Consider the following 18009-nt stretch of genomic DNA (forward strand, 5'->3'; position numbering starts at 1 on the left):
CCTAAATGACTACCGACCCGTAGCACTCACGTCTGTAGCCATGAAGCGCTTTGAATGGCTGGTCATGGATCACATCAACACCATCATCCCAGAAACCCTAGACCCACTCCAATTTGCATACCGCCCCAACAGATCCACAGATGATGCAGTCCACACTGCACTTTCCCACCTGGACAAAAGGAACACCTACAGTGCCTTGCGAAAGTATTCGGCCCCCTTGAACTTTGCGACCTTTTGCCACATTTCAGGCTTCAAACATAAAGATATAAAACTGTATTTTTTTGTGAAGAATCAACAACAAGTGGGACACAATCATGAAGTGGAACGACATTTATTGGATATTTCAAACTTTTTTAACAAATCAAAAACTGAAAAATTGGGCATGCAAAATTATTCAGCCCCCTTAAGTTAATACTTTGTAGCACCACCTTTTGCTGCGATTACAGCTGTAAGTCGCTTGGGGTATGTCTCTATCAGTTTTGCACATCGAGAGACTGACATTTTTTCCCATTCCTCCTTGCAAAACAGCTCGAGCTCAGTGAGGTTGGATGGAGAGCATTTGTGAACAGCAGTTTTCAGTTCTTTCCACAGATTCTCAATTGGATTCAGGTCTGGACTTTGACTTGGCCATTCTAACACCTGGATATGTCGCCTGGATATGTCGCAAAGTTCAAGGGGGCCGAATACTTTCGCAAGGCACTGTATGTGAGAATGCTATTCATTGACTACAGCTCAGCGTTCAACACCATAGTGCCCTCAAAGCTCATCAATAAGCTAAGGACCCTGGGACTAAACACCTCCCTCTGCAACTGGATCCTGGAATTCCTGACGGGCAGGGTAGGTAACAACACATCCGCCACCCTGATCCTCAACACAGGGTCCCTCAGGGTTGTGTGCTCAGCCCTCTCCTGTACTCCCTGTTCACTCATGACTGCACGTCCAGGCACGACTCCAACACCCTCATTAAATTTGCCAATGACACAACAGTGGTAGGCCTGATCACCGACAACAACGAGACAGCCTACGGGGAGGAGGTCAGAGACCTGGCAGTGTGGTGCCAGGATAACAACCTCTCCCTCAACGTGATCAAGACAAAGGAGATGATTGTGGACTACAGGAAAAAGAGGACCGTGCACACCCCCATTCTCATCGACGGAGCTGAGTGGAGCAGGTTGAGAGCTTCAGGTTCCTTGGTGTCTACATCACCAACAATCTAACATGGTCCAAGCACACCATGACAGTCGTGAAGCGGGCACGACAAAACCTATTCCCCCTCAGGAGACTGAAATGATTTGGCATGGGTCCTCAGATCCTCAAAAGGTTCTACAGCTGCACCATCGAGAGCATCCTGACTGGTTGCATCACTGCCTGGTATGGCAACTGCTCAGCCTTCGACCGTAAGGCACCTCAGAGGGTAGTGCGAACAGCCCAGTACATCACTGGGGCCAAGCTTCCTGCCATCCAGGACTTCTATACCAGGTGGTATCAGAGGAAAGCCCTAAAAGCCACCCTAGTCATAACCTGTTCTCTCTGCTACCACACGTCAAGCGGTACCGGAGCACCAAGTCTAGGTCCAAGAAGCTTCTAAACTGCTTCTTTCCCCAAGCCATAAGACTCCTGAACATCTAGTCAAATGGCTACCCAGACTATTTGCATTACACCTCCCCCCAACCAACTGAATGAAAACATATCTAATTATCATTGACGAATAATGACTACAGTCTATTGAAAGACAGGAATAGTAGCAGCATTACCTGCTACTGGACACAGCAGTGATCTCTGGGAAAGAGAGTTCCAAAAGGACCTGCTCCTGCTCATCCACAAAGTAGACCCCGGTCCAGTTCACTGCTACAATGACATCATTCTTAGGCAGGCTGGGTCCTGAGGGGTTCAAAGTTTACTTAGAGGTCATTTCAACCTACGTTTAGTCATGATATCATGGATACGATACAGGTCTTTCTCAGAAATATCATTAGTGTAACATTCCTTGTATTAAATTGGCCAAAACTCCCATAAATATCAACAGTAGACTTACCTGAAAACTTGAAGGCCTCGTAGAAGCGTGAGAAGAGTAAAGGCCACTTGAAACGAGCAAAGTCAACCACGTCCTCTTTCACCTTCTGAGGGTCCAACCTCTTCTGGGTGTAAACTCCCTGAGGCAGAGGAGGGGTTAGAGAGACTGTTTGAAAACTGGGTGTGTGAACGTATATACTGTTCATAGGACAATATAGTCAAGTTATAGCGGTAAAAACAAATGTGGATAAACACTGAACGCTGATTGATATGACGGCAACGATTAACAAATGCTAATTCAGAAAACAATAATTTGGCGTAGTAGACGCTTAAACGCTATTCACTAAAGCATAAGCAGTGGAAAAAGTGCTTACATGTGTTTACCCACGACATCCCTGATTATAGTGACAAATAGTTCAAAGGACAAATCCTGTTGTAAGAGCACAAGAAACAGATTTGGGGTCAGAAAGTGAAGGGCACTGAGACTGATCCTTGGGGGACATCTACCTTTTTGTGGGAAGAGACAACTAGCTGGGCCCACTTGTCAGTGGTCTTGGCTGAGCTGATTTCACGGTCAGGGATGTAGGAGGGGATGAGGTTGAGGAGGCGCTCTTGGAGGATCTCTGAGCCATATTCTACGTAGTATTGCTGAGACGCCAGCTCCGCCAGATCCTCGTCCTGAGCAAGAGAGAGGATTGAGAGTGGATAGATGGAGTGAGAGATAAGGGGAAGCTTTAACACTTTCATATTTTACAAAAAAAACATTAGGCATGAATGTGCATTCACATATACACTGAACAAAAATAAAAAGATAGCATGCACAATTTCAAAGATGCAGTTCATATAAGGAAATTAGTCAATTGAAATAAATTCATTAGGCCCTAATCTGTGGATTTCACATGACTGGGAATACAGAAATTGATATGTTGGTCACAGACACCTTAAAAAAGTAGTGTGTCGTGTTACAAAACTGCACATTTTAGTATGGCCTTTTATTGTCCCCAGCACAAGGTGCACCTGTGTAATGATCATGCTGTTTAAATCAGCTTCTTGATATGCCACACCTCAGGTGGATCGATTATCTTGGCAAATGAGAAATGCTCACTAACAGGGATGAAAACAAATTTGTACACAGAATTAAGGGAAATATACGTTTTTTTGTGCATATGGAACATCTCTGGGATCTTTTATTTCAGCTCATGAAACATGGGACCAACACTTTAGACGTTTAGACATTTTTGTTCAATGAACATCAGCATGAACTAAATTCAACATAAAAACGCCATCTCATATCATTCATTAACCTGTAAAAGAGCAAAGAAGAAGAGTGGAAAAGACACAATCAAAGAGCAATTCCCCAAATCTCTCACCTCTAACCTCCCTCCTCATACATGCCTTCATCCCTCTGCCCTCATTCCCCACTCACCCTCTCGCAGCGGTACTCGCCGAACTTGACTCCCCGGACAGTCTGCTGGTAGATGAGGTTGGTGGCCACACTGTCGTCGCCAGGATTGTGCCAGGGCGTGAAGATCTCCTTCCTGAAGAAAAGGCGCCAGGGAGCATTCCTCTCCTGGGCACCCTGCTCCTTGGCATATTGCTCGCACTGCGACACGGCATCCATCACATGGTCGCTGCCGCTGCCCAATGAGGATACCTGGGGGGAGAGGGGGAAGAATGGACATTCAACATTGTTAATTAACCTGGACTCGATAGCTTCTCAAACAAGTTTGTGAGACCGTAAGCTTGAGTGAGTTATTGAGTAAGCAAGAGTGAGTGGGTCCCTGCTTGTATACATGCGTGTGTGTGTGCACATCTACACAAGTCTCTCGCTCAGATGAAGCGAGTGAGGTCCAGTCCAGTACCTTGTCAAACAGGGCGATGAAGAGGGAGAAACCGAAGCGGTCTTGGAGGCTGATCTTGTCGGCCAGGGAATTACACAGCTCGTTGGCTGTGGTGGCTGAGTCAGTCAGCAGGGTCTTAGTGGTGCCATCCATGAAGGTCACTGGCAACATGATGGGTTTCTTCGACTTAGTAGCCTGGGGGGGGGGGGGGGGGGGGGGGTGATTATTTTTGATTAAAAAAAGAACTCCAGGCTACGCTTGAATGTCTAAAACCAGACAGTAAAAATATGGGCACCCTTGCACTTTTCTTAAATAATTCAACATTTTTACATAATTTGGTTTAAATTGATATGATGTTTTATTGAATTTAACCTTTATTTAACTAGGCAAGTCAGTTAAGAACAAATTGTTATTTACAATGACGGCCTACACCGGTCAAACCCAGACGACGCTGAGCCAATTATGTGCCGCCCTATGGGACTCCCAATCACGACCGGTTGTGATACAGCCTGGATTCAAACTGTAGTGTCTGTAGTGACGGCTCTAGCACTGAGACGCAGTGCCTTAAAACGCTGCGTCACTTTTCAACATTGCAAAACCAATTATATATTTGTTAACTTAAGTTTACCATTTTCATGTAGAAAATAAAGACAAACGGCATAGACAAATTGATTTTCACCCCGGAGCTAGTACTTAGTTGCACCGCATTTGGCCAATATAACTGCCAACAAATGCTTCTTGTAGCTATCAATAAGCTTACTGCACGTTACTACTGACAATAATTCCCACTCTTCAGCAGCAAACCGAATGATAATAACACCCTCCCTACAATCAAAGACGTGGGAGGTTTGAGAATGCTGTGAGATTGATTTGCTGCCTCTGGTACTGGGGGCCTTGAACACGTGCAAGGCATCATGAAATCAGAAGATTATCAGGTGTCAAATGTTCAACCCAGCATCCAAAAACTGGGTCTCCATTGAATGTTGTGTGTCTTCCAGCAGCACATCAAAAAGCACCCAGGAATGGTTCAAGAAGCGATGCTGAACTGTTCTGGAATGGCCAGCGTAGAGTCCAGATCTGAATCATATCTAAAACCTATGGAGAGATCTGAGCACAGCAGTTGGCGGAGGGCACCCCTCCAACATTGAAGAATTAGAGCAGTCTGCTGCTGAAAAGTCGGTGTTTGTCAGCAGCACACTTGGCCAAAGGCTGTGCAACCAAGTCCTAGCTCCGGGGTGCAAATAATGTAATCTATGCCATTTGTCTTTATTTTCTCAATTAAAATGCTATACTTAGGTTACAAAAATTGTATTGGTTCTGCAATGCAGAAAATTCCATAACAAGGTGTGGTGACCAAAAGTTTAATTTAAATTTCAACACATTTTTGAAGAAATAGGAAATCATTTAAGTGCAAGGGTGGCAATATATTTGCAGTGGTGTAAAGTACTTAAGTAAAAATACTTGAACGTACTAATTAAGTATTTTGGGGGGGTATCTGTACTTTACTATTTATATTTTTGATTACTTTTACTCTACTACATTCCTAAAGCAAACAATGTACTTTCTACTCCATACATTTTCCCTGACACCCAAAAGTACTCATTACATTTTGAATCCTTAGCAGGACAGGAAAATGGTCTAATTCAAGCACTTAAAGAGAAAATCCCTGGTCATCCTTACTGCATCTGGTCTGGCGGACTCAATAAACACAAATGCTTTGTTTGTAAATGATGTCTGAGTGTTGGAGTGTGCTCCTGGCTATCCGTAAATTTTAAAAACAAGAACATCGTGCCGTCTGGTTTGCTTAATATAAGGTATTTGAAATGATTTATACTTCTACTTTGGATACTTAAGTATATTTTAGCAATAACATTTACTTTTGAAAAACAAATACTTTTTTACTCAAGTAGTATTTTACTGGCTAACGTTCACTTTTACTTGAGTAATTTTATATGAAGGTATCTTTACTTTTAGTATGACAATTGGACACTGATCTCAATTTAGCATTTTCCACCTAATATGGTTCAGAACTTCCCCCATGATTCACTGATCCTAGATCTGTGCGTACCTGCAGCTCGAGCCAAGATGGTGGCTGGGTCCTGGTGCAGTTCACAAAGGTCCTCCTCAACCTCTCCTCGCAGTATGGAGCGTAGCCTGGCGGACCACTGATCATGAACGTGCGCAAATACTGACGGAGGGAGAAGGGGGGGGGGTCTCAGGGGTTAAAGACCAATGAGACATCCTGGGGCACATTCAGTGGATCCACTTTCAATTCATCCGGAGTAGACCAAGACAAACGAGAGGTGTTGGTGTGTGTGTGTTCGCACCCATATATGCATACGTGTGTATATACGCTGTGTGTGTGTTAGCAAAAACACGAGGGTCTTACTTTGACAAACTTCTCAGAGGGAGCGAAGCAGCCAGCGCAGAGAGAGAGCAGGATCCAGCCACGTGCATGGCTACTCTTAGATGGGTTCTGGGTCAGCTGCTTACAGATCTGACAGTAGATCTCATCCCTGGTAATAGACACAACAGACAGCCAATAACAGTGATGGTTAGGGGTCCCCATATTCAAACTAGCATACCACTTAGAATACACGTCCAATATATTACTTAATCATTTCTTTGTGACAGGTGCAAACAATTACATTTACGTAATTTAGCAGATGCTCTTATCCAGTGCGACTAACAATTAGTGCATTCATCTTAAAATACTGTAGCTAGGTGAGACAATAACATATGACAATTGTTGTACATTTTCCCTCAACAAAGTATTTATCAGCTAAGTCTGTGATACTAGCCAAAAACTAGGTGGGAGTTATTTAAGATAGTGTACTCTTTAAAGAGGTAGTGTTTCAGACATTTTTGGAAGATGGGCAGGGACTCCGCTGTCCTGACGCTGTCCTGACGCTGTCCTGAACATTGGGGTACCAGAACAGAGAAGAGCTTTGACTGGGCTGAGTGGGAGCTGCCTTCCTGTAGCGGTGGGAGGGCCAAGTGACCAGAGGTGGCAGAACGGAGTGTTCGGGTTGGGGTGTAGGGTTTGAGCATAGCCTGAAGGTAGGGATGGGCAGTTCTCTTGTTGGGCCGTTGGCAAGCACCAGGGTCTTGAAGATGATGCGAGCTTCGAATCGAAGCCAGTGGAGTGTGGGGAGGAGCCAGGTGACATGGGTTGAACAGGTGGGATGCGGCATTCTAGATAAGTTGCAGCGGTTTTATGGCACAAGCGGTGAGCCAACAGAGAGTTGCATTAGTCTAGATGGGAGATGACAAGTGCATGGATTAGGACCTGGCCGCTTCCTGTGTGAGGAAAGGTCATACTTTACGGATGTTGTAGAGCATGAACCTGCAGGAGTGAGTATCTGCTTTGATGTATTTGATTTGATTTGATTTGATTTGATTTGAAGAGAACGACAGGGTGTTGTCCAGGGTCACGCCAAGGGGCACCGTGGAGTTATCAACTGTGATGGAAAGGTCTCAGAGCGGGCAGGCGTTCCCCGGGAAGAAGAGCAGCTCCATTTTGTCGAGGTTGCACTTAAGGTGGCGACCAACATCCAAACACTATGGTGGAAGCTCAGATCATCAATGAAGGAGAGGAGGCATGGAAAGAACAGATTAAGAATGCAGAGAAAAAGTATTTCTGAGTAATTGGTAGAATAAGTCAAAGGGTCGTAGGTCACCTGAGGACGGGCCTTAGGATGCCGTTGCCGATGATGAAGTGCAGCTTCTCCAGGTTGGAGGTGGGCCGGTCCTCCAACATGCTGTTTCCCTGTAGGCTGTAATCACCGTCCATCAAACGCCGGGTCACCTATAGGGGAGAAGAGGAGGCGGTGCCAACAGGGAACATTGGTATTGGTAAATGCTGAGTTGGCAACGGGGGGTTTGGATTACAGGGGTACCCACAGATGCTGAACACCCCCATAACAAATCAGAGTACCCTTATAATCTGTCAAATATTAACATGGGAATATCCATAAACAGCAACAAGAATGTTGGTCCAACCCACTATTTTTGGGATTGTGTGGCTCAGTTGGTAAGAGCACGGTAATGCTAACTGGCATATACTATCATTATTATGTTTTTTACTATTATTATTATTATGAAAGCTATAATGAGACACAAACCTCCTCAGTGATCTTGGACTTCCTCTTCAGTGTGAGAGAGACCAGCTTGTGTCTCACACTGTTCTTCTTTTGCCCACCACCACCTTCATTCGAGCTGTTCTGTAAGAGGGAGAGAGAGGGGCGTAGTTGAGCTTTATGTTGTCTGTAAGACTGTCTGTGTCCTGGATGACATACACAAAACAAATCAACCCATTCTACCAACGTCCTCCTTCTCATCTCCTCAATACTCATTATGAAATACTAGCGGCCAATGACTGAAGGCAAACAAGAGTCGTCTTGGGGGTGGGGTTTGATGTGGGTCTTTGCCATTCAATTACAACAAACAAGTGCAGTAATGAGTACAGCGAGGTAAGCTATGCTAGCGTTGCTATGGATAGAACAAAGATTTGAAGTTGAGGACTTCTCCCCTCCTGACTGACACACCATCTCAACATGGTCAGCTAATTTAGTTCTATGTGTTTGCTAAAGCCTGACCTTGTGTTTAGCCAAACTGACAGCAGCTAGCTAGCATAGCTTGTAGATAGCTGCAGCTGGCTATCATATCATATCATATCTCTGCCAAATCAGTTATGGCAAGATAGCAAGAGCCTGGAATGTGTTTCATAAGTAACTCATTCTACAGCACCTTGCTACGAAAGTAGCTTGCAACTTAGTTTCAACGTTTCATCACGTCATGTAAATATACACGTACTGTAAATGTACACGTAATGTAAATATAAGCACAACATGTAAAGTATTGATCCCATGTTTCCTGAGCTGAAATAAAAGATCCCAGAAATGTTCCATACACACAAAAAGCGTATTTCTCTCAAAATGTTGTGCATGAATTTGCTTACATCCCTATTAGTGAGCATTTCTCCTTTGCCAAGATAATCCAGCCACCTGAGAGATGTGGTATATCAAGAAGCTGATTAAACAGCATGATCATTACACAGGAGTATTTCTGTCTGATTGGCGCCCACCCATGGCTGCACCCTGCCCAGTCATGTGAAACCCATTGACTAAGGCCTAATTAATTCATTTCAATTGACTGATTTCCTTATATGAACTCTAAATTATTGCATTTATATTTTTGTTCAGTATAGTACCGGGTTGGACCCCCTTTGCCTCCAGAAAAGCCTGCATTTTTTGTGAGCATGGATTCTACAAGGTGACAGAAACGTTCCACAGGGGTGTTGGTCCATGCTGACGCGATGGCATCACACAGTTGCTGCAGATTGGACAGAGGTACATTCATGCTGTGAACAGCTCGTTCCATCTTATCCCAAAGATGTTCTATTGGGTTTGGTCAGCAACAATGTTCAAATATACTGTGGCGTTCAATCTTTGCTCAATTGGTATTAAGGGATCTAACGTGTGACAGGAAAACATTCCCCACACCAGTACACCACGGCCATCAGCCTGTACTGTTGACACCAGGCAGGACGGGACCATGGGCTTACACCAAATCCTGACTCTGCCATCAGCATGAAGCAACAGGAACTGTGATTCGACGGACCAAGCAATGTTTTTCCACTCCTCAATGGTCCAGTGTTTGTGATCGCATGCCCACTGTAGCAGCAGCTTCTTGTTATTTTTAGCTGATAGGAGTGGAACCTGGTGTGGTCGTCTGCTGCAATAACCCATTCATGACAAGGATCAACGAGTTGTGCACGATTCTTGCCATTCTCCTTCCACCTCTCTCATCAACAAGCTGTTTTCGCCCCCTCAGGACTGCCGCTGATTGGATGTTTTTTGTTTGTCGCGCCATTCGCGGTAAACTCTAGAAATCATTATGCATTAAAAGCCCAGGAGGGCCGGCCGTTTCTTAGATAATGGATCCCGACGCTCAAAGTTGCTTAGGTCACTCATTTTTCCCATTCTAACGTTAAATCGAACAGTAACTGAATGTCTACCTGCTTTATATAGCAAGCCACAGCCACGTGACTCACTGACTGTAGGAGCAATCTATTCTCGTGAACGGGATGGTGTACCTAATAAACTGGCCACTGTGAGTGTATGTTACCGTGGAAACGATATAAACTAGTGTGAGTTGAATGACTTCGGTCTTCAGTCAGCTCAGCTGTTCTACAACATAATATTCTATAGCTGGCTCGTTGTGTCTCGTCTCAAGTCCGCTGATAGATCAAACTAATATCCCTACAGGTGTAAACTGCATGTGGACATGGCACAAACGTCTCCCACCTTGAGTGTTGATACATCAACCATTTTTTTTAGTTGGGTTACAAAGACTAAATATTTTTTTTGCTGTAGATGTCATATTGATGTGCTTATAAAGACAGTATGCCTCCACTTTACTAAACAAATCAAAATCAGCTTTGTGTAGAGTACAACTTCAGCTGTCTAACCAGAACTGGAATGCATTTGTATTTCTATTTGCCCTAATCTAAGGATTTGGCTGTCTAACACATTTACATGCACAGCTCTCTGGGCGAGGTTCTGTCTTCAGTGGGTGAATATGTCCCTTCTGTCTATATCATGTATTCAGTGGTGAAACGTCATTCAGGGGCAGAGCCCCACCTGTTTTGCATGTTATTTTGGCATTAATATGTGTCACATATCAGTTTACAAACAATGTAAAAAATATATAATCATAAAAACTTCTTTGGGATTGTTGTCTCTTCCACAGGACGGTTGAGCTAATGTAGGCTAATGCAATTAGCATGAGTTTGTAAGTAACAAGAACATTTCCAAGGACATAGACATATCTGATATTGGCAGAAAGCTTAAATTAATCTAACTGCACTGTCCAATTTACAGTAGTTATTACAGTGAAATAATACCATGCTACTGTTTGAGGAGAGTGCATAATTTTGAACATGAAAAGTTATTAATAAACAAATTAGGCACATTTGAGCAGTCTTTATACAACATTTTGAACAGAAATATAATGGTTCATTGGACTAATATATAACTTTGCACATATGCTGCTGCTATCTAATGGCCAAAATATAGATTGCACCTGGGTGGAATAGTACATTATGGCCTTTCTCTTGCATTTCAAAGATGATGGTACAAAAAAATACAATACGGTTGATTTTTTTTCTTTGTATTATCTTTTACCAGATCTAATGTGTTATATTCTCCTACATTCCTTTCACATTTCCACAAACCTCAAAGTGTTTCCTTTCCAATGGTACCAATAATATGCATATCCTTGCTTCAGGGCCTAAGCTACAGGCAGTTAGATTTGTGTATGTCATTTTAGGAGAAAATTGGGGGGGGAAAGGGGCGGATCCTTATTAAAACTTGGACATAAACATTACACAACAAAGGCGCCACTGCAGCCCGGGTTCGATCCCAGCCTGCTGTGACCGGGTGACCCATGAGGCGGTGCACAATTGGCCCAGCATCCTCCGGGCTAGGGGAGGGTTTGGATGTCCTTGTTTCATCGTGCTCTAGCGACTCCTTGTGGTGGGCCGGGCGGCTGCAAGCTGACTCCGGTCGTCAGTTCGACAGTGTCCTCCGACACATTGGTGAGGCTGGCTTCCGGGATAAGCGAGCAGTGTGTCAAAAAGCAGTGTGGCTTGGCTCTCGACCTTCGCCGAGTCCGTGAGGGAGTTGCAGCGATGAGACAAGATCGTAACAACCAAAAAGTGGATAACGCCATGAGCCAGAAAGGTTTTAATACATTGGTCATGCTGTCAATCCAGCATGACTTCTGCCACGTTCAAAACAACTGAAAACTCGGAACTCGGAAACCTAAGACTTCAGTGAGTTCAAGACAACTGGGAACTGGGTAAATACGGAAAATAATTTTGAACTGTCATCCAACTTGGAATTTGGGCCTCTATCTAGAGCTCACCAGAAGGACCGTCGCGCCACTTTCCTATTCAGGTGAACACAGCACAACAAGGTGAGTCCAAAAATGTAATGTATGCTGCTGCATAAATTATGTAATATCCCTGCTGTTGGGATAGCTTTATGTAGGCCCCTTCAGTTTGTGGGCACCATTTGTCACATTATAGTGCAATGAATGTATTGTTTAATGTTGTGTAGCGGATTGCATAAAAAAAAGATATGTTTAGTTAGCCCCTGCAAGATTTACATGCTAAAATCACCACTGAATGTTATGGACATGTGCAGTCAGGTGGCAAAACGGGTGGAGTACATGACACTCCATCCTGGATGTGACAGAGTTTTTGCCTTATGGGTCCAGCAGGCAGAGTTCAATAAATACAATCAGATGTGAGATGCAGGAGGATCCTCTTCTCAAACTGAGTAGCATACAGAGTAATATAAGAAGATTGCAATTGCTGAACTTCTGTAGATATTCCAAACAGAGTGTAACAGTGTGATATAGAATAAACCATCCATCACATAATATTGTACAAGCAGTGTTCTGCTATTACAGTGCATTCGGAAAGTATCAGACCCCTTGACTTTTTCCACATTTTGTTATGTTACAGCCTCATTCTAAAAATGGGTTTAGTTGTTTTTACCCCCCTCATCAATCTACACACAATACTCCATAATGACAAAGCAAAAACAGGTTTTTAGAAATATTTGCAAATGTATAAAAATAAAATACTGAAATATGACATATACAGTGCCCCCTTGGCATTTTTCCTATTTCATTGCATTGCAACCTGTAATTTAAATTGATTTTTATTTGGATTTTATGTAGTGGACATACACAAAATAGTCCAAATTGGTGAAGTGAAAAACTTTCTAAAAACTGAAAAGTGGTGGATACATACAGTGGGGCAAAAAAAGTATTTAGTCAGCCACCAATTGTGCAAGTTCTCCCACTTAAAAATATGACAGGTGCCACTGTTCACAAGTAATACAACAACTGATCTATTACCTGTGTGATCATATAGCCTACCTCAAATTTGGAAATATATATTTTTTTTTATCCTGAACAACAATTTATTGGCAGGGCAATTCAAGCAAAACCAATATGCGGTAATAATGATTTGGGCCTATAGCCTACTTTACAAACATCATTGCTACAGTACTGTTTTTAATTGGTTAATGCTGCATTTGGCGTATGTTTTTTAAGTCATGTTATAAAAAAAATCTGAGTGGTAGATCTCGTCTTGCACTTTGACTCAAAGTTTTTTTGACTCAAAAGGTTTGTGACCACTGTTCTAGAGTTTTCCCTGTTAAGACTATCAACTTTTCCCTCTACTGTGGCAATTGTGATCGAATCAACGCAATATTAACCACTTTCAATGCAACATACAGAAACAAAACAAACTACTGTAGGCAAGAGATTTGTTGTAGGCAGAAAGCATCGGAGTAGGATTCTATTGTATTGACACGCACTACTCAGCACGTACTCTATACAGACCAGTGCGGCATAAACAATCAGAGCTGCAGTAGGCCAATATGCACATTTTGTTCATATACTTTGTTAGTTAGTGAGTTATTAGCCCAGTTATAGATCATTTGTAGTCAGAAATAGGGGAGTGATTGCTTCCTACAAGAGCACAAAACGTGTACATTTCTAGACATCTTTGAAAAGCAAGTCAGGTATAGATATTTATTTATTCTTAAAGGTGGCAGTGTTGTATTTTGAGACAGACTTGAATCAGCTAAGTAGCCAATAGGCAGAGAGTAGCATAATTTGTCTGATTCTCTGTAATAATGGTATGGGAATAATAATGCATTTTATTTTGCAAAGTGGTTTCTTGGATCAAATAACCCAACAGCGGAGCGGGTCGAGAGTTTAAAGTTCCTTGGTGTCCACATCACCAACAAACTATCATGGTCCAAACACACCAACACAGTCGTGAAGAGGGCACGACAACACCGTTTCCCCCTCAGCAGATTGAAAAGATTTGACATGGGTCCCCATATCCTCAAAAAGTTCTACAATGGAACCATTGAGAGCATCCTGACCTGTTGCATCACCGCCTGGTATGGCAACTGCTCGGCATCCGACCGTAAGGCGCTACAGAGGGTAGTGCGTATGGCCCAGTACATCACTTGGGCCAAGCTTCTTGCCATCCAGGAGCTACATACTAGGCGGTATCAGAGGAAAGCTCAAAACATGTTAAAAGATTGCAGTCACCCAAGTCATATACTGTTCTCTCTGCTACTGCACAGCAAGCGGTACCGGAGTGCCAAGTCTAGGTCCCAAAAGGCTTCTTAACAGCTTCTACCACCACTTCTAAGACTGCTAATCATTCTACCCCTACCTATATGTACAAATTATCTCGACTAACCTGTACCCCCGCACATTGACTCGGTACCGGTACCCCCCATATATAGCCTCGTTATTGTTATTTTATTGTGTTACTTTTTATCTTATTTTTTACTTTAGTTTATTTAAGAAATATTTTCTCAACTCTATTTCTTGAACTGCATTGTTGGTTAAGGACTTGTAAGTAAGCATTTCATGGTGAGATCTACACCTGTATTCGGCGCATGTGACAAATAACATATGATTTGAACAACATTTTCAGTTACCTCCTTGTCTGAAGGACAAGTGGATAAACAGGTTAATGTCACGCCCTGTGTTCAATACAGGCCTCATGGAATGTAGGCCTATATTGAAAATCACACTTTGGATGCTACTGTAGGCTGAATGATAGAACAGCTATTTCCATGTTCAAATTTAATGGGCTGCATTTTCTCCATTGTTTCTGATGGAAGGCCACTCTGGTAGGCCTGCAGTATGATCAAATAGCCACAGTAGTCTACTTGACCACTGTTAAAACTGTAACTTAAAGTGAGTACAACCTTAGTGTTCACAGTAAACGTGCGCTGGAAGTTGCACAGACTTTTCACAACATTCAAATTTGGGCAAAAAAATAATCAAACACCTTTTTGCACATCTCCCCCGACTCCTCAACCCCACATTCTCTCACGTCCTCCCTTTCATCCCTTCTCTACCCACCCCACCCCACTCTCTCTCCTCTTCTCACTCATTTATCTTCCCTTTACCCCTCCCCCACTCTTCCCACCCACATTCTATCCCCTGTCTCAACTATGTTTAGGAGAGGGGAAGCTGATCCTGAATCTGTACCTAGGGGAGGTTTCACTTCGGAGCTCACCCTCAACTCTCCCTCCACAGTCTGGAGCTCCTGCAGCTCTCTCTTGTATGTCCTCTTGCTCAGCGTCTCGTAGATCTTGGTCATGACGGGGATCTTCTCTGAGCCGTCACTGATGGCGGTGTGGTACTTCGGTTCAGGCAGGTCCCCCATGAACCTTAGTACTGTGATCCACACCGCCAGGGCTGCCTGGGGGATAGGGGGAATGGGATTGGTTTTCAAGAGATTGTTTGGCCAAATTGCTCAATTATAGTGCATTCGGAAAGTATTTAGACCCCTTCCCTTTTTACACATTTTGTTACGTTACTGCCTTATTCTAAAATTGATTAAATTAATGTTTTTGCTCATCACTCTACACACAATACCCTATAATAACAAAGAGAAAACAGTTTCTGACATTTTTGATAAATGTTGATATTTTTTAAACAGAAATATTTTTTATTTATTTACATAAGTATTCAGACACTTTGCTATGAAACTAGCATTTTAGTTCAGGTGCATCCTGTTTCCATTGATCATCCTTGAGATGTTTCTACAAATTGATTGGAGTCCACCTGTGGTAAATTCAATTGATTGGACGTGATTTGGAAAGGCACACATCTGTCTATACAAGGTCCCACAGTTGACAGTGTATGTCAGAGAAAAAAACAAGCCATGAGGTCGAATGAATTGTCCGTAGAGCTCAGAGACAGGATTGCGTCTAGCCTCAGATCTTGGGAAGGGTACCAAAACATTTCTGCAACTTCGAAGGTCCCCAAGAACACAGTGGCCTCCATATTTGAAGCGATGGTAGTGGCAGCATTATGCTGTGGGGATGTTTTTCAGCTGCAGGGACTGGGAGACTAGTCAGGATCGAGGGAAAGATGAACGGAGCAAAGTACAGAGAGATCCTTGATGAAAACCTGCCCCAAAGCGCTCAAGATCACAGACTGGAGGGAAGGATTACCTTCCAACAAAACAATGACCCTAAGCACAAACCCAAGACAATGCAGGAGTGGCATCTGGACAAGTCTCCTATTGTCCTTGAGTGGCCCAGCCAGAGCTCGGACTTGAACCTTATCGAACATCTGTAAAGAGACCTGAAAATAACTGTGCAGCTACGCTCCCCATCCAACCTGACAGAAAGGATCTGTTGAGAAGAATGGGAGAAATTCTCCAAAAGCAAGTGTGCCAGGCTTGCAGCTTCATACCCAAGAAGACTTGAGGCTGTAATCGCTGCCAAAGATGCTTTAACAAAGTACTGAGTAAAGGGTCTGAATACTTATACTCATTTTTTATTTTTGTATATATTTGCAAAAAAATCTAAAAACCTATCTTGCTTGTTTGTAGGTGACCAAATATATTACACACATACATACATATATATATTATACACATACACACATATATATAAAAAGATTAGCACAAATTAAATAACTAAAATATAGTCATTGCATAAGTACAGTATTTTGCTCCCTGAGTCAATACATACTAGTAACAACTTTGGCATCGATTACAGCTGTTGAGTCTTCTTGGGTAAGTCTACAAGAACTTTGCACACCTGCATTGTGCAATATTTGCCCATTATTATTTTCAAAATTCTTCAAGCTCTGTCAGATGTTGGTGATCATGGATAGATTTTTGATCATGGATAGCAATTTTCAAGACTTGCCATAGATATTCAAGCAGATTTAAGTAAAAGGTGTAAATTGGCCCCTCAGGAACATTCACTGTCTTCTTGTTAAGCAACTCCAGTGTAAGTTTGGCCTTGTGTTGTAGGTTATTGTCATGCTGAAAGGTGAATTCCTCTCCCAGTCTCTGGTGTAAAGCCGACTGAAGCAGATTTTCCTCTAGGATTTTTTGCCTGTGCTTAGCTCCATCCCGTTTCTTTTCATCCTGACAACCCAGTATCTGCTGATGTCAAGCATACCCATACCATGATGCAGACACCACCATGCTTGAAAATAAGGAAGCAGTTAGTGCCTTGTTGCATACAAAATGCATGTTTTCAAATATTTGTATTCTGTATATTTGTTTTTTTGTTTTCACTCCGTTAGGTCATTATTGTGGAGACACTACAATGTTGTTGATCCGTCCTCAGTTTTCTCCCATTACAGCCATTGAACTCTGTAGCCATTTTTAAATCACCAATGGCCATCCCTGAGCAGTTTCATTCCTGTCCTGCAGCTCAATTCATCTTTGATGTGTATTGGTAGTTTAATACAGGGGTTCCCAAACTTTTTCCACTCGGGCCCTCCTTCCAGCATTGGGGAACAAGAGGTCTGAATAATTTTGTAAGGCACTGTCTGTATTGGTTTCCTGACCCAGTAAGCAGTATTTGGACAGACAGCCATCTTTGGTTTGGTTTAACTGGCTGCAGTCACCAAATGTTAACTTTAGTATGTTTGCCCCCCCTCCTCCACACACAAAAGTTCAGTTAGGTATTAGCATGTTCTTAATTTCGTGCCCAAATGATCTGAAATTGATTGTGTGTGTGGGGGGTAGCCTTAGTGGGGTTAAGGTAATATTCAGTTAGACACTCATGACTCAGGGCTCATTTGCAAAGCTGTAGGACCACAATGGCGAACACACACACGATTGGTAAAAGGTCAAAAGTCAGAGGTCAACTCACCAGCTGGTCACCCTCATCCTCATGGAAGAGCAGAGGCTGCTTGAGCGGTCGCCGCACGTATTTGTGTGTGGTGGTGCCCTGGAAGTACATGGTGGCGAACTTGGAGAACTTGTACTCCGACAGGTCCTCTTCCTCGTCGTCAGGCAGAGGGAGAGCTTCGTCTAAGTCCTCCTCCTCCTCGGCCCGCAGAGCCACTTCCAGGTCCTACAACACACCCATGTAAACAGACCCAGAGACACAGAGACATGCACAGAAGGAGGGTCGCAGGCATGCAAAGAGGCACATGTGCGCACACACACACACAGGCACACCAGTGGCATAGTGCAGTTTTACACTGATACCGTTTTTTGAGGTCTGAGAAAGGGATCTTGTTTTGCCATGGGGGAGAGAAATGTACATTTTATAGCTGGAGGGAATGT

General features: G+C 43.2%; 1 protein-coding gene across 2 annotated transcripts in view; it reads right to left on the reverse strand.

Annotated features, from left to right (window-relative positions):
• LOC110537668 (unconventional myosin-VIIa) overlaps nt 1-18009 on the reverse strand; it is a 60636-nt gene that overhangs the window by 20358 nt on the left and 22269 nt on the right. For both annotated transcript variants that reach the window (XM_090192565.1, XM_090192566.1), the window contains 11 exons: nt 17591-17794; nt 14983-15168; nt 7979-8077; nt 7535-7662; nt 6244-6370; nt 5923-6042; nt 3876-4049; nt 3440-3667; nt 2521-2691; nt 2036-2153; nt 1755-1881 (listed from right to left, as the gene is read on the reverse strand). In XM_090192565.1, coding sequence (XP_090048691.1) covers nt 1755-1881; nt 2036-2153; nt 2521-2691; nt 3440-3667; nt 3876-4049; nt 5923-6042; nt 6244-6370; nt 7535-7662; nt 7979-8077; nt 14983-15168; nt 17591-17794 — 1682 coding nt within the window. The remainder of the gene's footprint in view (nt 1-1754; nt 1882-2035; nt 2154-2520; nt 2692-3439; nt 3668-3875; nt 4050-5922; nt 6043-6243; nt 6371-7534; nt 7663-7978; nt 8078-14982; nt 15169-17590; nt 17795-18009) is intronic.

Source organism: Oncorhynchus mykiss, chromosome 12 (genome assembly GCF_057628025.1).
Source record: "Oncorhynchus mykiss isolate SJ-2025 chromosome 12, ASM5762802v1, whole genome shotgun sequence".
NCBI lineage: Eukaryota > Metazoa > Chordata > Actinopteri > Salmoniformes > Salmonidae > Oncorhynchus > Oncorhynchus mykiss.